This window comes from Euprymna scolopes, chromosome 15, assembly GCF_053919585.1.
Source record: "Euprymna scolopes isolate OS-2025 chromosome 15, ASM5391958v1, whole genome shotgun sequence".
In the NCBI taxonomy this organism is placed as follows: domain Eukaryota; kingdom Metazoa; phylum Mollusca; class Cephalopoda; order Sepiida; family Sepiolidae; genus Euprymna; species Euprymna scolopes.
The window spans coordinates 68,592,739-68,617,884 of NC_136496.1; the positions used below are offsets into that span (position 1 = coordinate 68,592,739).

Genomic DNA, 25,146 nt, shown 5'->3' on the forward strand with positions numbered 1-25,146 from the left:
TATTCAAAGTTAAATAAAATTTAGGTTAATGTGAACGGATGGGGTCCCAAGATCCAGCCTTCTTCTAAGTTCAGAGAAAAGGTGTGTCACTTTATACTATGTGACCGGTGTCGAAGCAAAAACGTTAACCCTTTGAATAAAATGTCGAGTTATTAAGTTCGAACAACAGAAAAAGAATTAAAGAAGCAGCTTAGTCAATGATTATTATATTGTACCCAGTATATAGTAGTGATTTAAAAAATAAAATATGACTTCCATGCCATCAGCTAGAATCAAAATATATAGCTTACTAGCCATGTGTGTTACCCTATGATCCACATCTATACGCATAAAAAAACGTTAAAAAATAATGTTTTTTAAACCTATAAATGTATATATGTGCATGTGTAGAAAAGCTCTTAAAGTCAATTTACAACGGCCAAGTTTCATGTATTTTCAATTTTGACCTCTAAGCAGCTATTTTATCGGTTAGAAACCAAATTGAATTTGTTTCACAGGTTTTAATCCGGTATATATCAAGTTTCAAGTCTGTAGATAAAAAACTGATAGAAGAGTTTGGTAGAGACCATTCCTCACAAAGACAAGGTCACTGCTATATATAAAAAATGATGTGTGATTTTATATATGTATTACATTTGTATTTTGTGTCTGAAGATTAGCCATTTTGGAATATCTTTTAGTGAGATGAAAATTGTAACACCAAAGAGATATATCATATAATGAAACACGTGTGATATATTGTTGCCTTGGTTATTGTGGAATTATATATGTATGTACATTTTTTATGTTCTATAGTACTAATAATTATTGTTTAAAATATATTAAATTCTATGCTATGTTTACTTAGGAAGCCATTTTTGCCCAACAAGTCTTGTCTTCAAGTCTAACATAAACAAGTTTTTCATGAATCGTTCCATATAAGTTAACGAATTTACCGAATTTCCATTATTAACGATTACTATATTGTCCAATTTCTACTGTACACTCTTTAACCCTTATCCTCAAGTGGCCTCTTGGCCTTGATAAGTGGTGATGCCTATGTAAAAAAAAAAAAAAAAAGCTTAAAGAATTTTCGAGCATTTATTACTATAGACAACATTTAGAATTAGAATTTTAAAAAATAAACAGTTCAAAGAATTAGATTTTGAAAAAAAATAAGCAAAGAATTAAAATTTAGAACTTTTTTAATTCAACAGTTCAAAAAATTTAGAATTAAAAAAAAAAATTCAACAGTTCAAAGAATTATCTTTTAAAATTCAACGGTTCAAATAATTTTTTTAAAAATTAAACAGTTCAAAGAATTAGAATCTTTTAAAATTCAACGATTCAAATAATTTTTAAAAAATTAAATGGTTCAAAGAATTAGAATTAAAAAAACAAATTAAACCCTTCAAAGAAATAGAATTTTAAAAAATTAAGTAGTTCCACGATGTTAGTTACTTCTCATATAATGTTGAAAGGATTAATCTTTTGCCTCAACACTGGTCACAAAGTATGACGTAACCCACTATTTCCCCGAACTCAGAACGAGGCTGGATCTTGGGACCCCATCTGTTCACATTAACCAAAATTTATTTGATCGCCAAATTTGATGTGAAATATGAAGAAAACTCTTTAGACTATGGTATTTTGAAGCTTAATGCTACTCATCAAAAGAGAGAAGAAAGGCTAGGTTATATACATAAAAAAGAAACTCATAAAAACATGAGCCTACAAATAAAAGATAAAAGAAATATATTATAGGTATATAGAGATAGTAAAAAATAAAGATAAATAAAAGAAATATACAAAAGTATATAAAAAATATATAAAACATATATAAGGAGGAATGTATATAAAAATTTTTATTATTATTTATTTTATTTCTATTTATTATGTGTTATATTATAGTGACACAAAAATGGTTGTTTTGTTCAATAGTTTTACCTTCTTTTGTTGATTCTGCTGTTTCTCCCTGTTTTGTCTCCAATACAGCCTGATCTGCACAACTTTGTAACATTTCTAAGATTCCACTGCATTGAAGATCGTTACCACCGACATATAAATCGCTTAAAGAAGAAGAAGAAAAAAAAAATACAATTTAAATCAAGTGCAATCGATATGCTATTAAAAACTTATGATGTTTTGGGAGTTTGTTCGTTTATCACTAGAAACATATGACAAAAAAGGAATAGGCAGAGTACACAGGCAGTAGTTATATATATATATATATATATATATATATATATATATATATATATATATATATACAAAGAGTCACCACTTATCAAGGCCCGAAGGTCACTCAAGGATAAGGGTTAATAAATGTAAGGTGGTAGTATAGTAATCGTTAATAGTGTAGATTGGGTAGATTTTGGATTATTTAAGGGGATGGCTCCACAAGAACTTGTTTATGTTGTACTTGAAGGCTACTATATTGTGATCGTCCAGGAAGCAGGCCAGTGGAACAGTGTTCCATAGGCGAACAGTTCTAGGAAAGAAGTTTTGTTCATGGAATCTGCGTCTATAGATAGAGCAGGGGAAATTGTTGATAGTGGTTATAGCTAGTCGAGTGTTTTTGTGAAAGTTTGGCGAGGGGGGGAACCATAGATTGAAGCTCGGTCTAGCACTTGCCATGAAAATAATAATAGAGCAGAGACAGGCCCACAACATCTCTTCTGTTGGAAAAAGGTTGCAGGAAAGAGAAAAGGGCATCATCTATTAGGTTTCAAAGCCGGTTTTGAACTCTAGCAAGGCAAGATAGGGTGTGCTGAGCAACTCCTGCTCAGACGTGGCAACACTATTCCATTTTAGGACGTGCTTGGCTTTTATACAGATAGAGGATTGCATCGGCATTGAGATACCTACTGGAATAGTAGGTAAATCCAGCCATTTTTCCAGCGATCTTGGCAACAGATTTGATGTATATTTATATCAATATACGAGTTCGAATCTCACATAAAGAATTATTTTTTTTATTGGATACATGTTTTATGAATTTAAAAACATTGGCGAAAACGTAAAAAAACATTTGATAAATGTTTTTTTTTAATTGATTAACATTTGTTTTGATAATCTGCAAAAAAAGTAGACATTAAGAGTATTTAGCATTAATTCAAAGTAAATTATTTTCACTTAAAAACATAATTTCTTATATTTTTTTGTCAATAAAGCAACATCTAAACACATTCATCGTAGTTACTTACTCTCTTATGTAAATAATAAGGAGCATATTTTTTCTTATAAAATTTCACAAATATTTTCCTTCATATTAATTATAAAGTGATAGAAGCTAGGTAAAGAGGTACTGCACCAACACAGCTCAAGTAGCGGCTGTTTTTGTAAAAAAAATTAATTTTAAAACTGCATTAGTGATTTTATTTATTTCCCTCCCACAGCAGGAAGATGTGACATAAGGGTTGGAAAGCAACGCCCCAGAGTAAGAGAACTTTGGCCTGCAAAAAATACTTGATCCCCCGTCGACATTCTCTGGTTAAAGCGCCCCAGGCGATTAGCAATAAACTAAGCCCTTCCCAAAGAGAGAAGGTAAAGCCTGGTAGGGAAGACCTCCTAGAACTACACAGAATCAGCAACATACTGCAATCAACAGGGAAAATGTAATTTCAAGAATGACAGACTGTTGATTTTGGGACTGACAGGCAGGGAGATGGAATTTTATCTTGCCTCCTGTTTTACTGTGAAATAATGCAGCCATATAGTTGATAAATCTGTAACAAGATGGATGGATGTATGTGAAAATGATATTAAAAAAAATATTTTTCACATAGAGTAAGTGTGATAAGCCACATGTTAGCCCGCTTGACAATTGTCATCCCCAATGTTGTTTCCATAGTCTTTCTCTCTTTATTTTTCTTTCTCACATTGTCTCTCACATTGGCGGCTATTGAGGGGACGCACATGGGTTCACAAGTATAAAAATAAAACAAAACGTAAACTCTGACACATTCTGCAAATATCAGTTGCAATCTGGGTGTGTGTGTGACACCATCGACCCTCTACATGCAAAGGTCCACATTTATGTTTACTGCCGAGGCTGTGTTCATTGGTTTGGTTGATCAGTTTATATCATCTCGATCTCCTAAAAGTTTTTGATCTTGTCCAAGCCGTAATCCGCCTTTGACTGTCCTCACTCTGACTGTCATTAACCTTTGCAAAGCCAAGACTCTGAAAACCATTCCCAACTGTCGTAAACTGTCGCAAAACCCACAACCACACCTGAAACTACTCATAAACCAATTCTACCTTTTATGTTTGCTCTATTGTTTTCCACACCTTCATCAACAATTTATTCAGCTTCCTTTTGTGTTCCTTTGTGAGCAACTTCTTTTCCATTCATATTATTTGGATTCAGCAGGCTACTGTTCTCATCTTGAGTGTGATTTTCACAACGTTTTGGTCGATGTAACCTTCGACCTTCTTCAGGTGTATCTTGTCGAACTCAGGAATGTTTCTGCCGAGCTTGAAAATTTGGATGGAATTTTGAGCGGAACTCTTTATTTACTTCACAGGGGTAGCATGCTCTTGTTCCATCCAGCCATGACTGGATAGAAGTCCTAAGTAATTTGCAATTGTATTTTTTTTTTACTTACATATGTGATAGTATCACATAAGTACAATATTAAAGTAGTAAAAAATTCCAGTGGAATTCAAGTTGATATTTACAAACCTTATTGTAGAGTTAACAATGATTTCATGGAGAAATTTTCCACTTTTTGAGCTTAATCCACAAAAATTCAATCGTAGACATTTGATGGCAACATTTTTTTGAAGACTTTGAGCTAGGTACTCGCAGCCTAAGTCTCCGATGCTGAAATAAAACAAAAAAATAAATGAATAAAATAAATTGGATTTAAATTTTTACTTAAATTTTTTTACAAGAAAAAATGTTAAAAACTAAATTTAATATACAATTGGATATTTTTTTTCTAATAGAGTTACGCTTTTTTTTAAATTGCAGTATTTTGCAAATACTTAGCATCCCTCCATTTATCGTTCAAGCAATACATGAAAACAAGGAACAACATGAAGGCCATATGCTTGAAATACAATTGATTTAATGTTAACTCCAAATGCTCTCTTCCAGTTGGATTATGTGCATAAAACACATACATAAGTTCAAGAAAAACACAAATAATGTGTGTGTGTACGTGTTTCATGTGTGTATGCATGTGTTTCATATGTGTGTAAAAGTTCTGAGAATGTGTCCTACATACCTTGGATTTTGTTTGTTGGGAGACAAGCAAGATAAAAGAGAGAAAATCTCTTTGTTTCAGTTTTTATAACCCCGATCTTAACACCTCCTAGCATGGCGAAAAGAGAGCTAATTAGGTTTGAGCACTCTCTGATGTATGTGTTTGTGTATTATTGGAAACGGTAGATAATGCTAAGGAATAGTCTAATCAGATTAAAAATGTAAAACATTTTAAGAATGAACTGGATGAATTTAGAAATAAAGAATCTCAGACATTTTTGAAATCCATCTGATGTACATTCATATTATATATTCTGTGACATCGTAGGTATCTCACACAAGAGAGTATTCAATATCTCCATAAAGCTTCCATTCACCCATGCATGGAGTATTGTTGCCACATCTGGGCTGGTGCATCAACCACTAACTAATCTTTCATTTTTGGACAGAGTCCAAGAAAGAGTCTAAAATCTAATAGGTTGACCAAGCTACAGGTCCTGTCCCATCACAGCAATGCCGCACTCCTGTGCCTATTTTAGAGGTACTTCGATAGAATGTTCTCTGATGAAATCATAGGACTGGTACCCCCCGTGACGTACATACCCCCAGCTAACCAGATAAGCAGCAAAATCTCACCCCTTTACTGTTGAGATCCATAGATACTGAGAAGCTTTCTACTCTACTAATATTCCTGCTTCCTTGAGTGTACTAACCTGCAGAAATTTAAACGTAATGTGAACAGAAATCTTGCTGCTCAATTCCCTAAAATCTTGTGTTAAACACGATCCCAAAAGGTAGCCTCTTATGACATATGCCTTGTTTGGAATAAAAGAAAACAAAAAAACTTTAATAACAATGTCATATGAAGTCATTCTTGAAATAATATTAGTGAATCAGAAGAAAAGACGATTCAAAGTCCGCAGCAAACAGTGTCCAATAAAACATTCACATTATACTTAATTTTTTTGCATAAAATAAATTAGTAAAATGGTATTGTTTCAGTGTTTTGAATTTGTCTTTAGTATTATAAAAAAATCTAGAACACCCATGACACGTTGGGGTCAAATAAATATTTAATTTATATCTTAATAATAGGGTCAATAAAACTTCAGACAATATTCTTCTATTTACAAATTTTTTGTTACATCTTAAGTGATTTAAAAACACTTATGTTATCCTTAACTCTACTAAGTGCAATATGTAGTTATCCACGTTGGAAGGAAGGTTTGTCTAGATAAGCTTAAACTTTCTGTGAAGTCTGTCCTTGAGATTTATCAATAGCAATTGTATAGACAATTGTATAGATATGCTACTGAAACGGAATATTCTCATCTTCAGATAAAACAATTTTCAATTTTGGAATTAAAACGATTTCTCCTTCAAACTGTGATGCAATAATTTTAACAACAATTAAATTATTATACAGCTCCTCTATAATTGATCTGGTACCATTACATAAGCGTGATGGCTCATGGAGCTCCTTTCTTGAGTTTAAGTTTATGAGGATTTATATATATATATATATATATATATATATATATATATATAAATATATATATATATATATATATATATATATATATATATATATATATATATATATAACTACAGATATCGGCCTATATAGAGATGACGGATTAGCTATAATAAAAGACTCCAACAAACTTTAAGAAAATCATACACAAGGAAATGAAAAAATTAGGCCTTAAAGTAGACGTATTAGCTAACATAAGAATAACAAACTTCCTGGACGTCATGTTAAATTTAGAAAAAAACACATATGAACCCTACTTAAAAGATAACGCTACTCCAATATATGTAAACCCTAAGTCCAATCACCCACCATCAATTATAAAACAGATTCCTAACTCGATCATAAGTAGACTCAGCAATAACTCAAGCCATGAAAATGCATTTAACAGGTAAACCAATATCTATGAAACAGCCCTAAAAAATAGTGGATACAAAAATATTGATATCAAATATAAACAACAAAACACCAATAACTATAATAAAATTAAAAATAGAAGAAAAAGAAATATAATCTGGTATACGGCCCCATACAATCAAATGTTAAAAACAAAACTTGGCCAAAAATTTCTAGATCTTATCGAAAAGCACTTTCCCGCAACCAACCCCTTACACAAAATTTTCAATAAAAATACCCTAAAATTATCCTACAGCTGCTGCGAAAATTTAGAGATGATAATTAAAGCACATAATAACAAAATATTAAATAAAAACAATGTAAACAACAACAAAATAAACAATAAAAAAAGTAGACACCATGACAAAAATAAACTAAGACACATATATAACTAGCAGAAATAATAATAATCATAATAATAATATTAATATTAATAATAAACCAACTCCAGACAACAACAACCATACTAGAAATAAAAATAAAAATACTAATAACGAACAAGATAAATGCAACTGTAGATACCGCACACTTTGCCCACTTCAAAATAAATGTCTAACCAAAAGCATAGTTTACCAGGCCACAATATTTGCAAAAGAAAACCCGAATAACAAGAAATATTACGTAGGTATGACTTCCTTAGATTTCAAAACTCGATATTATGACCACAAAAATACATTCAACAATAAAAAACATCGTATGAAAACAACACTAGCAAATAAATACTGGGAACTCAAAGAAAGCGGCCATTCGCTGGTAGTCGAATGGAAAATAGTAAGACAAGCAAACACCTGTAGAGACGTAGCCGACCCATGTAGATTATGCCTTCATGAAAAATTTGCTATCCTGTACTTTAAAGAACTCCAACATCTATTAAACTGTAGGAGAGAAATAGCGTACAACTGTGTTCATAGGATAAAATTTCCTCTAGGATAGAGATACAAAATAACTTTAAAACTAACAAAAACAATAGAAAATAAACAAGTAAATAAATAAAATAAATAAACATGCATATACAAAAACTATCATACATATATATATATATATATATATATATATATATATATATATAAAACTAACATAAAAAAATAACCTAGATTTAAAACAGGTCAAGACACTAGATATTCAGGCTAAATAGAACACACGCAAAGAACCAGGTCAACCAGAGGTCAAATGGGCCTTTGTCCTATAAGAGAATGTCCATTGGCTGATAAAAAGGGCGTGGTGGATACTAGAAAGCTGATTGGCTAACTAAAATTTCAATAGAAGGTGCTTATATAAAAACGACAGACAACCACAAAATTCGCGCATAAACCTGAAGAATCCTAGAGTGGATGAAACGCGGAATATTCAGTGTAGCTTAATCGCCATATATATTTTATAAATTACTATATATATATATATATATATATATATATATATATATATATATATATATATATACATATATATACATACACACACACACATATATATATATATACACACACACACATATATATATATACACACACACATATATATATACACACACACACACATATATATATATATATATATATATATATATATATATATATATAGTGTTATAATGGAATAATTCCAGGAGGAAATCCGGGTATGAGAGCTCAATATGGTAAACAGAGCAATAACATATATATATATATATATATATATATATATATATATATATATATATATATTTTTTTTTTTTTTGCCAATACGTTTTGAATGAATTCAATTATTTACGAAGGTACATTTTTACCTAAATGCGAGTTGGGAATAATTTTCCCTTTAACCAATTTGGTACCCCCATATGGGAAGCGGCATATATATTGTTTTTAAAATATAATTATCCACTGATATGTGTTTCGTGTGTCAGAAATCTCGTGAAAATAGTGAATAATTCCACCCCATCTTTCCAAACTTATAACTCCTCGAAAAATGTAATTCAAGCCCTAATTTTTTTTTTTTCAATTAAAGGAGCAAGGACCAAGGTTTCATTAAAATAAAAACAAACAAACAAAAAAAAACAACGTGTTTTTTTTGTTTTTTTTTAAGTTTTAAACTTCGGACTTTACAGGTAAATTTATAAAAAACAGTACTTTTTTTTGTTTTAAATTTGAATATATTATTTATTGACCTTTTCTTTTCAATTTGTGACATATAAGACTTTGGTACATAAATTAATTATTTACTTTTTAATAGACATTTCAAAATGGGAGGCGTGAATTATTCGACCCCCTGTCTTTCCAAGCTTATAACTCCTCGAAAAATGTAATTCAAGCCCTAAGTTATTTTCAATTAAAGGAGCAAGGACCAAGGTTTCATTAAAAAAAAAAAAAGAAAAAACAAATAACGTGGTTTAAAAAAAAAAGGTTTTAAACTTCAAACTTTACAGGTAAAATTCTAAAAAAGACTACGTTTTTTTTTGTTTTAAATTTGAATATATTATTTATTAACCTTTTCTCTTCAATTTGTGAGTAAATTAATTATTTACTTTTCGGTGAGTAAATTAATTATTTACTTTTTAATAGACACTTGAAAATGGGGGGGGGCGTGAATTTAAAAAAAAAAACGTTTGTCTAAAATATTATATTCGGTTTATTGGAAAGAACATAAAATTTCACATTGACCCTGAAAATATCGTAAAAATAGACTCAATAGAAAAATTTTGGGTAATCTCCAAAAATACCGTTAGGGCTTACAACATGGCCGCCAGAAGAGTCACGTGATCCGGTTGATCCAAAACATGAATCGTGCAAATGGAAAACGCAGCCTTGAAGGCAAACTTTGACAAACAATCACAATTTGTTTGTATTTAATTTTTTGTTGATATAATGTTGTTATAAAAATAGGCAAACTTTGAGAAACAATCTTAGGTTGTTTTTAGTTAAAACAGTGTTTATAAAAAGTATTTTATTCAGAACAAACAAGTGGTCGACCACCGGCAAATTATGAAAAAATTACTTGTGTATTTTATTATTTAAAATGAAAAAAAAAAAAAGGTAAAACATATGCTTTATTCGTAACGCAAATCAATTTAAAAAAAATATTTTTTCGGTTTTATTTATTTATTTATATTCGTTTTTGTTTATGTTAGGAGTGTAGAAAAATAAAATGTATAAATCTATTTAAGAATAAATAGAATAAGAAAGAAGACGATCCGTAAATTGCATATTTAAAAAAAAAAAAAAAGGGTTTATAGCTTTGTTTTTATTTATTTACGCATGCGCAGAATTTTTCAAACCGTAACTCAGAAGCAGATGGACGATCTCAATGCCCAAACAAGATCATTTATATTATAATAGATATATTATATTATGAAATATTTATTGGTTTCTTTTTTCTTTTTCTTCTTTTTAGAAATACCTGATACCGTTTGCTACGGACTTTCAATCGCCTGTTCTTCTGATTCACTAAATTATTTTATGCTTTGAACTTACTCGTTGTAGTCCAAACAGATTTCAGAAAGACATTTGTTCGATGGGATTTCTCTAAAAAAAAAAAAGATGAGAATAAACATTCAAAATTCAATTATAATGTACGTACAATTGCAATTGCATCGTTCTTCATAGGCCGTAATCCCCACCCCCACCACACTATGTGTGTAGCGTCCATGATCTTTCATCATCCCAATTCTTTTCAAATGTTTTATTAACACAAACAAGTTTATAGTATTTAGATTATTTCTTTCAAAATTGGAAATCTGCATGAAATTTCAAATGAAACCCTTTATTTAATCCACAGGGGTAGCATGCTCTCATTATGTCAGCAATGACTTGGTCAAAATCTTAGTAATTTGCAATTATATTTTTAGTATCGCCTCCACTAAGTATTGAGCCTTCAACCTCGCAGAGAGTGTCGGTAAAGTCAGCTAAAGTACTTCCTAACTTCTGGTGTGGCAGCTACCGGAAGTGGTGACAAGACAAATCAGTTTCTTTCACTTTTATTATTCTTCAGTATTTCTATTGTGAAGCGATTTATTGAAATAAAATATAAGAAAAGGACATTATTGAAAAAATATACAATAAAAATCCACAAAATTATAAAAAGATAAAAAGAACATCATTAGTCTTTATTTGCACTTTTAATGACAAGATAAAAAATAAAACTTTTTGTTTTACTTAAAATTTTATAAAAAAATATGTTTCTGAAATTATAAAAATAAGTTTGTTTTTTTTTATTTTAAAAATAAAAGTTTTTTTATTTGAATTTATATAATAAATATATGTTAATGAAAATATGAAAATAAAATTATTGAAATCAAAATAACAAAATTTCAAACATCATAAAAAACCGTATCCAATACATAATATTCCCAAAATAGTTTTAAAAAGATTTTAAAGTGCTTTCAATAATTATTTTAAAAAAAATTGATGTGATGGGGGTCAAAAGTTGGCAAAAACAAAATCAGCATTCCTACAGGAATGCTACATTTAGAGGAAAACTCACAATTAACACACAATAGGGTCTCTATAGGTTCAACTACTTGAGTTTTGGGAATAAAGTCAACAACTCCTGTGTAATATGAATAAACTGTTTGCAAATAAAGTACATGCAATTACTTATCAAAATTGATATGTTGGTAAGAGTCTTAATGACAGCTACTGTGAATTTCGACAAGGGTCACACTGAGTTTATTATGATAACCTGGATCCGTAGAACAAAATTGTTCCCAGAGATGAGTGATGTAAAGTTGAGGCAGGTGCAGAGGTCAAACGTTGTAGACAAAACAAAGAGAGAGAGAGAGAGAGAGAGAGAGAGAGAGAGAGAGAGAGAGAGAGAGAGAGAGATGATAAAGAATGGCATCGCGTTTTCTGCAACATAGCACAGACACATATGCAAATGCATGCAAAATGATGCCACAGGTAAAGAAAAAGACTATAAAAAGGAGAAAGAGCACATTAGAGACGTGGATGACATTCGAGAGCATGTTAAAGACATGGGTGACGTCACAGCTGTAACGAGAAGTCATGCTTGGTGGAGGAATGAGGGAATACATGCTGTTGTTTCAACAAGTAAAAGTGAGTTGCAGTTCTTTTCCCTTCTTTGTCTACTTTGCGACTGAGGTTACAACGTTTTGGGTAACATTACATTTCGAGTGGAGAGAAAAGGTTTTTAGAGCAGTCTCTTCATGAAATAATAATGTGGGAAACTTGTAATATAAATTGAATGTTACTTTGATGTCTATCCGTGTGCATCACTTATTTCATTACTTTGGACAATAAAATTTAAAAAATTAATAACTAATGAAGATAACATTAGTCGCTCGCTCCAGAGTAAAGTCTCATCAATTAAAACCATTTATGAAAGCTCTTAGTGAATATCTCCTTTTATTTTCTTCATGTAAAGAAATTTATTTCTACAGCAATTACTAAACGAAATAGCGACAATGAAGAAAAGTGACAGCATCAGGCACATACGAATAAAGACGTTTTGCTTTGTTATTGGGGGGAAAAAGTGCCATCCAGGATGCACCAACCACTGACAATGCGACAGAATTCAAGGCTTTTCTAGGGTTATTCTGGTTTTATTCCAGTTATCTCCACAATGTCAGAGATAAGCTAAACCCTCTTTATTATCTGCTGCAGAAAGGTGTTTCTTGGTGATGGGAGGCGATCTAATTGACATCATTTTTATTACCTAAGCCGTGTGTACCAAGAAATCATTTTGACAAAGATATGCAGCTGGTGACAAAAGCAACAAACAGCATAAAGTAATTATCAAATGTACCAAAAAGTCACTTGAATAAAAATTATGAACCTGTCAACGCACCTGCATGAGAAGAAATAACAAACTTGATCAATTGTCAAAAAAAAAAAAAAAAAGAAGATAAATGTATGATATTTGAAAGGTCATTTTCTGCAAAAGGTTTACACATGTGTAATCAAGTTGAATCAGTCGGATCAATTCAGTGAAACGACAATGGTTGAATAAAACGCATTTGGAGTGTGGCTACAGTGACAATGTCACCCCAAGTTGGCCGCAAGTGATTATAAAATAACTGAAAAGGATACTGAGTTGGTTGACGATTTGGGCCAAACAATAATTCACTTGTCGAATTCCAATGCATGCATTTCCCTCCTAACAACCAATTATCCCTCACCGTTACTGACAATAAAAGTATATTGTTATATTTTCATATATCAGTGTGTTGTTGGTCCATCAACTTAGTCGGATTTGGACCTTAGAATTTACCCTCGTCAGTTCATTCCCAAAATTCTCAATAACTACTCATTACATTTTTCTAAAATGTTGCATGAAGTTACAACTACCAAAGGGAGGAAATGTAACATTCTCGGAGTTTTTATAAAAATTCTGGTTGCATCACAAGGGGGGTCAAAAGGGGTCAAAATGGCCAAAAATAGCTCTTTTCGGGACATAGAATCTTTTCCGACCATTAGATTTTGCTGAAAATTACCCAAAAGCGAGATCACATAGATATACATCTGGAAACGTAATATTTGACCCTGGAAAAATTCTGGGGCTTCAGCCCCAGGGTGTTTTAAGGGTGAAAAACACACCTTTTGGGGCTCATTTTTATTTTTCTTCTAAAATTCAAACTATCAGTTGGGGGGATTGTCGTATAGTTTTTAGCTTGTTATTCTTTTAAACACAGCAGAAATACAACACTAACAGTCTTTCTTACCTTGATAGCCTTTCTATGTAAAAAGGTGTTAGCATGCAATCCATCAGATGAAGTGTGTGAGTGTTATAGGAAGGATTTTCCATGTAATTCGCCTGAAGAAAAATCGATTGATAAGTAATCACAATTATTAAAAGAGTTTCTTTTTTAGAATTCATAAAATGTAATCTATATAAATAAAACATCAGATGTGTGTGTGTGTGTGTGTGTGTGTGTGTGTGTGTGTGTGTGTGTGTGTGATAGAGAGAGAGAGAGAGAGAGAGAGAGAGAGAGAGAGAGAGAGAGAAAATATTTAACCGTAGTCACAAAACAGTGAAATTAACAGGAAATAGTAATCATACACCAAAAATGGTTTATAATGAGTAAAATCTTTGTTTGGGTTGGATGAATAATGCATACGGAAATATATCAGCAAGTTGAATTGTAAGATATTCACTTCAATTTGTCAACATATTTTAATTACTTTTGCGTACATGCCAAACTCATTCATAGCTTGAAGTGGTTTAATTTTAAAACTCTCTTATCTATCTGTTGATAGCTCAAATAGTAGGGAATGTGGCTGGACTGCTAAATATTTTGGTTTCGATTCTAGCTGATGGCACACAAGTCATTTTATTTGTAACTTTTGAAATCAGTACTATATATATAATCATATATATATATATATGATTATATATATATGATTATATATATATGATATTCTGTCATGATAAATACGAAATCTGCATGAGTTAAAATATATTTAAGCATATTTTATGACTGAGCAAAGTTGGGTGCCTTTCTGCTAATCAGAACCAAAATGATAAACTATCAATAACCTGTAGAATAATATGCATTTCACATTCGTACCTACGTTATCACCTTTCACACACGTTTAAAAATGAGATTGTCTCATCAACAATCATGATGATTGGTGATTAATCTGATGTTGGTTAGGTAAAAACAATTCCGACATTACCTATTTTAAAATGAATTGTTCTAAAATCAGATTTTGTCATCCTATCAACAACACAATTATTGTTGTGGTCCTGTAAAGGTCCAGAAGAAAGACACAACTCGGTAACTAGTAGATTTTTTTTTTTTTTTTTTTTTTACAGAGTGATCACCACTTATCAAGGCCCGGAAGCCACTCAGGGATAAGGGTTAGTAGATACAAAAATATATTGGGTAGAAAAAGCAAATACGGCAAATGAAGTGTGTGGGTATGCATCAGTCCGACTGCCACAAATGCTAATAATTCCTCATTTTTGTAATATGTGGAAAAGTTCATTATTATCCATAGGGTGGACACACTACAACAATTATAAATAAATTTGAAAATATCAAATTTGCTTTATTGATTTGAAAAATATTTAGCTGACAATCATTTTTATGCTAAGAACGTAGAATATTAATTGTTTTATAAAAATCACATTACAGCAATTCTATATGTATATGTGAATAAACAAAAGACATGTTCGTGTTATAAATTTAAAGAATTTTTACCTGACAATTATTTTTTATGAAAGAAGAAAGATCCATTTCTTTCTTACTAATATTGCCTCTATCAAATATTTATTATTTCAAAAGAAATATTATTCTTCACAGTAAATTATACAGGGTGATGTAGAAAGCGCTGTGGAATTTCCACAGAATACTACTAGTAAACTTTAATGTCTTAATTACATCAGATTTATTCAGTTTATCAAATACGTACTTTAAACCAGAAACAACAAACATTATCGATTCTTTTGCCTTTCATGCATGGAGAATGAAAATTGTATCATCCAAAAATCATTTTACCATTTAGGTGTCAATCATCACCTAACATGTGTCCTTGTGTTTGAGTTTTTTGTTTGGTCACTCCTACTTCTTCTCCCTCTCCTTCTGAAACACTGTGACTGATCATTCGCAGCAACCCTTTTATTGTTCACAATGGCCCTTGCTTGGCTGAACATGCTTTCTGTGTGGATGTAGTCAATATTGGCAGATGCATGCGACATCTCATGTGTGGCAGGCAGTGTGGCCATGAATGCATACTTCAGAGTCTGGCTGTCAAAAGTTCACACCTACATCTAATGAGATGGGGTGTCAAGGCTCTTGATAGTTGTCTTTATCATGTAAATTTTGAATCACTTGCCTATCGGTTGCTGGGCGGGGATGTGATGAGGTGGGGGTGTTTGTTTTTCACATGCCAGATTGTGTTGAGGTGATAATTATCAATCACAAGAGAGGAATCAACACCGGTTGTTGAAACCCTAGAAAATGATCTTCAGTCTTTAGTTGAATTAAACCGTAAATGTTTGGTAGCATTTAATGCTACTAAGACTAAGATTCTTTCCTTTATAACAACTACAAAACCCTTACATTTCTGAATTTTTTAGATGAGGATGGAGTATTCATATTATCTGGATTCATCGGACTACTATTCTCACCTTGAATGTCATTTTCATAACATTTCGGTTGATGTAACCTCCAACCTGCTTCAGGTGTATCTTGTCTAACTCAGGATACACCTGAAGAAGGCCGGAGGTTACATCAACCGAAAAGTTGTGAAAATGACACTCAAGGTGAGAACAGTAGTCTGAGGAATCTAAATGATATAAAAACCTTCTCAACCACTGATTGCCACGACAAATAACATCTTACCTTCTTTCAAACTTCTCAGCCTAACATTCACAGGCAACATGAATTGGAACAAATACAGTGAGAACATTGCGAAGGCTGCTGCAAAGAAGGTGAGCTCCCCCTACTTTGCTATAAAATTAGAACATAGTATATCTTTACAAAGCCACAATTCGTCCATGCATGGAGTATTTTCACCACATCTGGGCTGGTGTATCTACTACTAGCCCCTCACTCTTAGAAAGGATCCAAAAAAGTTTTTTTTTCTTTTTACATGTAGGTCAGCACTTATCAAGGCCCGAAGGCCACTCAGGGATAAGGGTTATTGCGTGTACAGTAATCAATGAGATAGTATTATAGTAATCATTAGCATTGGGGGTTTTGATAGAGTGTCTTACTTAAGGGGGCGGGTTGTCAGGAGTTTGTTTATGTTGGACTTGAAGACGTCCAAGTTGTAGTTAGGTGGGAAATAGGCAAGCGGCAGAGAGTTCCACTGGCGTGCAGTTCTAAGAAAGAAGTTTCGCTCATAGAATCTACGTTTGGATTTAGGCACAGATAAAGAGTGAGGAAAATTGTTGACAGTAGTTTTAGCCAGACAGGTGTTTCTCGTGAAACATTGGCGAGGGGGGGACGAGGGATTGGAGCTCAGACGAGCACCTGCCATGGAAATAGCGATAAAACAAAGACAGGCTCGCAAGTCTCTTCTGTGGGAGAGAGGTTGCAGGGAAGAGAAAAGGGCATCCCCCACTAAACCACGAAGTCTATTTTGTACTCTGTCAAGGCAGGATAGGCTGTTTTAGCAGCTCCTGCCCAGATGTGGCAACAGTACTCCATCCTTGGACGTACTTGGCTTTTATACAGATAGAGAATTGCATCTGTAGTGAGATATCTTCTGGAGCGGTAGAAAGATCCCACCATTTTCCCAGCGTCCCTGGCAACAGATTTGATGTACGTGTTCCATTTCAGATCAGGAGTAAAGGTCAAACCCAGAAGCTTGTCAAAACATGGAGCCTTTCCAAGACGAGAGCCATCCATTTCAATTGATGCCAGATGGGGATCAGAGCGTTTATGATGTAAAGATAGAAGCTTGGTTTTAGATGCATTAAAAGTGACCAGCCACCTCTTCCCCCATTGTACCACATGCTCAAGATCAGAGGAGAGAGAATTAGAGAGAACTTTGTCATTTACGGCCTTTGATGTGTTGCCATAGATGGCCGTGTCATCAGCATAGATGTCAACAAATGATTTAAGTATGTGTTTTGGGAGATCATTGATGTAGATCAGGAAGAGAGTTTCAAATCTTATAGGTCCTGCACTGTTGGTCAAGCTCCAACCTCTGTCCTATTGCTGCAATGTTGCATATTTGTGCCTGTTTTACAAGTACTTCAATAGAATATGATTTGATGAACTCATAGCACTTGTGCTTCTTTGAAATGCATACTCCTGACAAGCAGCAAAATCCCATCCCTTCATTTTTGAGGTCCCTAGATGCTAGAAAGCCTTCTACTCTAACATTTTCTTCCCTCGGACTGCTAGACCTTGGAATTCCCCTCCCTGTTTCCTGCTTCTCTGACTGTACTAACCTGCAGAAGTTTAAATGTAATATGAACAGATATCTCGCTGCTAAACCCCACACAGTCTCCTTTTGGACACAATCCCAAAAAGTATCTCTTTACGTTTCAAGTGGTAATATACCTTTTTTGGGGGGGTGAACACGAATAAAAAAAATAAGGTTGAAAGATTTGAGATTCACAGTCTGAGCTGATGGACTCACAGTGTTAGTTAATAATATAATAAAGCATATACTGTTTTAAAGACAAAAAATGTCGTTTTTATGCAATCATTTATTCCAGTTTGCATGCTGTTAGAAAGATGCTTGGATTAATATAATTTTTCAAACCAAAACAGAAAGGAAATGTCGATCAACCGATTTTTTTTTTTTTTTACAAACAGGTCACCATTTATCGGACCACTCAAAGGTAAGAGTTATTGAGTTTGACAAGTAGATGGCGAAACACTGAGAGTAAAGATGACTGTAATTGGACAGAAAGTGACTAGTTAAAGGGCAGATCAACAAAAATTTATTTGCATTGGATTTGAAATGGGAAGAAAACCTGCAATACTGCGTTCCACAGATGGGTAGATTTCGAAAATAAACTTTGCCCATTGAAGTTCCACTTAGTTCTAGGTACATAGATGAAGAAATAGAGAATTTATATACAGTGGTTGTAGCTAGACGAGTTTTTGTTATGAATGTTTTAAAGGATGGGGCATAGATTAAAACTCAGTCGATCACCCCCCCCCCCCATAAAAATAATGATAGAATAAAGGAAGACTAGCTACGGCTCTACTGTGAGGAAGAGGCTGAAGAAGAGAATGCCATCCAGTAGATTTCAAAATCAATTTTGTACCCTTGTAACGAAGCCACTGACATGTATGCAAATGATCAAATCATGACGCTAGTGTGATGTCGCAGAAATAAATGGATACATAGATATCAGAATCGGAGAAAAAAAAAGAGAGAGAAAGCACATATCAGTTTGAAATGCACTCTGAACAAGATACAGACTTGTCGATGCTTCAAACCTTTGCACGATATCAGACGATTGTGAACCGTTGAAAGAATTACACACATAACAACTGGTTATATCTGCAGACTAAAAAAACTGTTAATTGGCTTTGAAAATACGTGTCAGAGGTGTTGAAATGATCGACAATAAACACCTTTTCTTCCAACAGGAAAAAACTTGTGTCAAATTTCTTTTTCTTTGTTTCTTTACCATACTTTTCTACACAATGTTGAGTCCGTGTTAAAATGTAACAAACACATTTACAAGTGTTTGCTTTAGATTAACCAGCATTTCCAAAGTGTTGTCAGAGTCCTATATATACAGCGATATTGAACGTGGAGTGTGTTAGAACTGTGACATGGTTCATACCTTATGACTTCTGTGTAATGAAAAGAGGACAAGAGATTCCGTCCGTCTAGTAATCTTTTATTCAATTAAGAATCTTACTACTTGACAAGCGGAAAATGTACAACTTTTATAGCTTGAATTATCAAAGAGGAGATAATCCATATTCATAACATTCTGATCAGCCAGAGATATAAAAGGTACACATAGCATGTAGGAGAGTACATATTCCATTAACAACTACTCTTTGTAAATATGTCTTGTTTTTGTTCTTGATAAAATAGTTATCCACATCTTCTCTGTAAATATGTCTTGTTCTTGCTTCACTACTTGATAAACTAGTTATTTACATATTCTCTGCCTTATTATTTTTGTGTGATATAACAGTTATAACAACAAAAATAAAAAAAGTAGAAAACGGAAATTTCTGCTAGAAATCTAAATTAGAAATTTGAGTTGACATGTTAAGGAAATGACATCATGAACGGGAAGTTGGCATAATAAAAGAAGCTGATAAAATCTTTCTCTTGGCATGTGTCTGTAAGGAAGACAAATGTGTTTTTGGAGGCATTCCTCTTCTTCTCCTTTTTCCATGGGGGCTGATGGGAATACTCTATAAAAATGAGACAACAACGAAATGGAAGTTTCATTCTATATTAATAAACTTTATTTGGTGCTTTCGTTAGTGGCGTTTAGCAGAAGAGTACAAGAGGGAAACGTGTTAGTAAAAGAGTCATAGATAGAAACGTATTAGTATGATAAGTTCATTGTTCGTGTATTTATAGAAGTCGTGAAGAGTTCGTTGTGTGGGAACGAAGATTAAATATCCGACAATTAGATATAGATCAGGCCTGTTGAAGGAGAAAGAATGAGACAGATGTTTTTGTGTGAAGATAGAATGTTCGTTTGGGTAGGGCACGTGGAAGCAAGTAGACGTTTGGAAAGATATATCTAGCTCGTTGTACTCATATCCTGCCTGGAGCAGCAGCCCAAGGCAAAGTCTGCACCCAGGCAGGGTCAGGATCCGAAAAAGGGTTAATAGATTCAGGTTTCGCCTTTTGTATAGTCTGTCACGTGATAGAGAGCTGACTTATGATTGGATAAACCAGGAGGAAATGAATTTCAAATCTCAAAGTAATGAGATGTAGCTTGTCAGTAGCAGCTATCGGCTGCTACTACTCTCACCTTTTCTGCTATTTTGAACACTATGGTTAATGTTAGTTGATTACATTATGACAGAAGCCTCAGACGACTGTCATAAGCTTTTGTCCTATAATTGAAAAACCAACAACTGCACGAGGCTTGGTATGTGCACGTGTTAACATAGCACATCTTCCCATGAGATAAGTTCCACAGAAGCCCACGAGTTTGCAAACGCCTTTTCTGTATATACACCTTTTACTGTTTGCATCTCATTCTTTATTACTTATCTAAGTAAAATTGTTCAATAAGTAAACACGGTCACTGTTCTTTTTCTTCAAAAGCTGTCACTTCAACTCAACTATCTGCACTTATCTTCAAGTATATATATATATATCCCGCATTTTGCTAATTCCGCGGATTAAGGACTATCCACTTATCTTGTGCTTCCTTTTTAAAATTAAATATGTTTTTAACTCTTTTTCAAGATGTCTTTTAACATGTTTTATTAATCATTTGCTCATATTATATATATATATATATATATATAGTCATCCACATACAGTACTGTTTCGCTGTTTCACAGCTCATCAGTGCGGCTAGACAGGCAACCACCTCAAGCCAGTATTGAAATCCGACTGTCTGTATGGCAGTCAAGGCTCCTAACCATTACGCTATTGGCGGCCGCTGAACGAGTAGTGAATTTAACGATGTTTTGACATCGTCCGAAATACTGCCATTCGATTTGTTTACACAAAGAGCGTCGCTTATACGCTAATGGTAATTCGTGTATCACTTCTCAATATGCTCAACTCAAGGTGAGGAGCATTATAGTCATCCACATACAGTACTGTTTCGCTGTTTCACAGCTCATCAGTGCGGCTAGACAGGCAACCACCTCAAGCCAGGATTGAAACCCGACTGTCTGTATGGCAGTCAAGGCTCCTAACTATTTCACTCGTGTAAAAAGTCAACTTTCTTTCAAAAATACAAATGAATGCTGATCATCGTTGTACACAATTTTCTCATTCCTTTTGTCATAACAAAAATTGTCTTCGGTTGAGAATAATTCCTGCATTTTTTCTCTATACCCATAACTTATCATCTACAAAAAAAGTACCACTATCATGCCTCAGCAGCATCAGAAGAACTAGGAAACATGGTAGACAGGGAAGATATAGTTCGAGTGTGAGAGAAGTGATTTGAATGTATGAAACCTGATCATGTAAACCCTTTGGATTGGACCGTTTGGAGAGCAGGTGTGAGATGTTGCCAGGTGTTGACCACACTGGAGTCCACAACACTTTCAATACCCTAAATTACAAGAAGAAGAAAAAAAAAGGAGGAGGTGAATGGGAGAGAAGAAAAAGAAGAAGAAGAAGAAGAAGAAGAAGAAGAAGAAGAGATGAAAAAAGAAGAAACGGTTCATAATGAGCAATATTGAAACCTGTGCATAAAATTTAATTAAAATAAGAAAGAGAAAATGCCTTTGATTTTCAACAGACTTACCAACACAACAATATTTTCATATGACATCGGGTAATTCCACACGTAAATGTGTTTGATATATTTGTAACGAGTTTGTCTCAATGCAGCTATGATCACTGTGAATAGAACTGGGGGTGAGCTTTTCACATTAGAAAAATCCAAAATGATCTGAAGAAGAAAGAAAGAAAGAAAAAAAAGCATCTTTTTAAAACTTTTTTTTTCCATGCAGAAAATTTAGAATAAAAATGCATTTTGAGAAAATCAGCATCCATCTACTATGCTACGACACTAATATCAACAAATATAATCGCGAACGAGATCTCTAAAAGTGTCAAGAAGTCCGAAGATGTCTTGGCATCACTTAGCAACCTTTCTTATCTGTTCTCCAGCTATCAATTTGTAAGTGCACAGAGTTATGGTGCAACTGCACCTTAAATTCACATCTTCAGTTTGGAATGGGCATCTTGCTGAGAACATTGATTGTCTGAAAACTGCTCAAAGATGTACAACTAAAAAAAAGATTAAAGTTTTGAATTTTTTAGATGACAGTGGATTGTTTATATTACTTGTATTGATCGGACTATTGTTCTCATTTTGAGTGTTATTTGTGCAACGTTTCAGTCGGATTATCTTTCAGCCATCTTCAGAGGAATGTTTGTTGTTTGAAAAAGAAAAGTGCACTTAAGTACTGTATGCAATGTTATTATTATTATTATTATTATTATTGTTATTATTATTATTATTATTATTATTGTTATTATTATTATTGTTATTATTATTATTATTGTTATTATTATTATTATTATTATTATTATTGTTGTTATTATTATTATTATTGTTATTATTATTATTATTGTTATTATTATTATTATTATTGTTATTATTATTATTATTATTATTGTTATTATTATTATTGTTATTGTTATTATTATTATTATTATTGTTGTTGTTATTATTATTATTGTTATTATTATTATTATTATTGTTGTTATTATTATTATTATTATTGTTATTATTATTATTATTATTGTTATTATTATTATTATTATCGTTATTATTATTATTATTATTGTTGTTGTTGTTATTATTATTATTATTATTATTGTTGTTGTTATTGTTATTATTATTATTATCGTTATTATTATTATTATTATTATTATTATTATTGTTGTTATTATTATTATTATTGTTGTTATTGTTATTATTATTATTATTATTATTATTATTATTGTTATTATTATCGTTATTATTATTATTATCGTTATTATTATTATTTTTATTATTATTGTTATTATTATTGTTGTTGTTATTATTATTATCGTTATTATTATTATTATTAACAGCTCAATAGGAATTTCTGAATTTTTGAGATGAGGATTGGTTATTCGTATTATTTGGATTCATCGGACGCATCTTGAGTGTGATTTTCACAACGTTTCAGTCGATGTAACCTCCTACTTTCTTCAGGTGTATCTTGTTGAACTCAGGAATTTGGACGGAATTTCGAATGGAACCATTTATTTATTTTACGGGAGTAGCATGCTCTTGTTCCATCAGCCATGACTGGATAGAGGTCCTAAGTAATATGTAAGAAGGTTGAAGGTTCAATCCTCAGTGTGGAAAACCGAAAAATACAATTGTACAATCAGTCATGGCTGATGGAACAAGAGCATGCTATCCCCATAAAGTAAATAAAGGGTTCCGCTCGAAATTCCGTCCAAATTTCCAAGTTCAACAGAAACATTCCCAAGTTCGACAAGATACACCTGAAGAAAGTAGGAGGTTACATCGACTGAAACGTTGTAAAAATCACACTCAAAATGAGAATAGTAGTCCAGTAATCAAATAATATCAATAGGAGTTTTCACACAGATCATAATCATCAGTGTTTTCTCACTGATGATGACCGTTTGGTGTTCTCAGGAATTAGAATGATGACAAATCTCCCGAGACACCCAGTAATCTCCACCTCTTTCGATCACCATTGTAAATGGTTCTGTATTATCATAACAGTCGCTTACCATTGATTACTTGCTGGCAACAACCATTTGTCTTCTCTAGAGTTTGAGTGGCAATAAGCCTCCCAAGCCCTCTGTTAAAATAGCATTTTCTTCTGCGTTTCAGTTTGAAATAAAATTTTAATTGATTTGGATAGATGTGTTGGGACTGCATTTGAGATGCCAGACTATGATATCCTTTTGCCTAAGCTCAAAGTATAGTATCTGTTTTGATACAAGTAGTGACGACACAATTCTAAAATCTTTCCCATTTCTGATACAATTACCAATTCCATTCTAAATTTCTGATTCCAATACAATTACTTATTCTGATTCCAACAACAATATCGCACGAAAAAACACAGCATAAAAAACAATCATTTGTGCAATTATAGACCTTATATAGAAATAGTTCATTAAATGGCGTCGATTTAAGATCGTTTATGTAAAACGTTTTAGATATTCATGGCTTTTCTTATTCGAAACCTTTTCCTAAAAAGAACAATCCTTATTTATAAGGTTAAAATGTAAATATACCAAAGTTATGTGAAAAAAAAGTAAACTAAGAATTTGTGTACGTCAGTCTTTTTAGCATTAGACTACACTGGAACAAAATCAATAAAAAATGGATATATTCATTTTTTATTGATTTTTTGTATCTCTCCAATAAGTTATAAAAAATAATACACATTATTAAACTTGTAGATAAATCGATTTCCTGTATTTGAAGTGTTATCAGTCCGACTACAGTGACAAAAATGATACTGCATATGTGCAAACAAGACAATTAGCCAATCAGCATGTTAGGCATGAAAGAAAATTTTTCTAGAATGTTTGAAGTAATCATCTTTAAAATCTAAGACAATTGAATTACTAACTAGATTGCAGTCAGATAACACTGATGTAAAAGAAATCCATGTCAAAACAATTCATGCATTTCCCACTAACAGATTTGCACAGCTTTGATCTCAGCGAGAATCTCTGTTGAAGAAATGTTATATAATATGCAAACCATAGACAGACCGGCAGTTGTAGCCAGTGCACTATATAGAATTAGAAATTGGAGCTCATTGTTTTATATAAGAAGTTTTTAGCACAGGCAGATTGTTTGTTTATAAAAAAAAAACTATCGTAACAAAATTGGAGAGACGGGTCAAATAGGCGAGCAATCGTTGACATAATGTGATGGCCACATCACAGAAGGATTTGTGGAATGCGATTGTGGGGAAGATTGATAC

General features: G+C 32.6%; 1 protein-coding gene across 2 annotated transcripts in view; it reads right to left on the bottom strand.

The window, feature by feature from the left end:
- The window catches only part of LOC145293868 (NACHT, LRR and PYD domains-containing protein 3-like), a 48,096-nt gene that overhangs the window by 15,031 nt on the left and 7,919 nt on the right, over positions 1 to 25,146 (bottom strand). For both annotated transcript variants that reach the window (XM_080140618.1, XM_080140617.1), the window contains exons 3-7: positions 21,933 to 22,079; positions 13,768 to 13,859; positions 10,562 to 10,612; positions 4,667 to 4,807; positions 1,927 to 2,048 (exon numbers count right to left, since the gene is read on the bottom strand). In XM_080140618.1, coding sequence (XP_079996744.1) covers positions 1,927 to 2,048; positions 4,667 to 4,807; positions 10,562 to 10,612; positions 13,768 to 13,859; positions 21,933 to 22,079 — 553 coding nt within the window. The remainder of the gene's footprint in view (positions 1 to 1,926; positions 2,049 to 4,666; positions 4,808 to 10,561; positions 10,613 to 13,767; positions 13,860 to 21,932; positions 22,080 to 25,146) is intronic.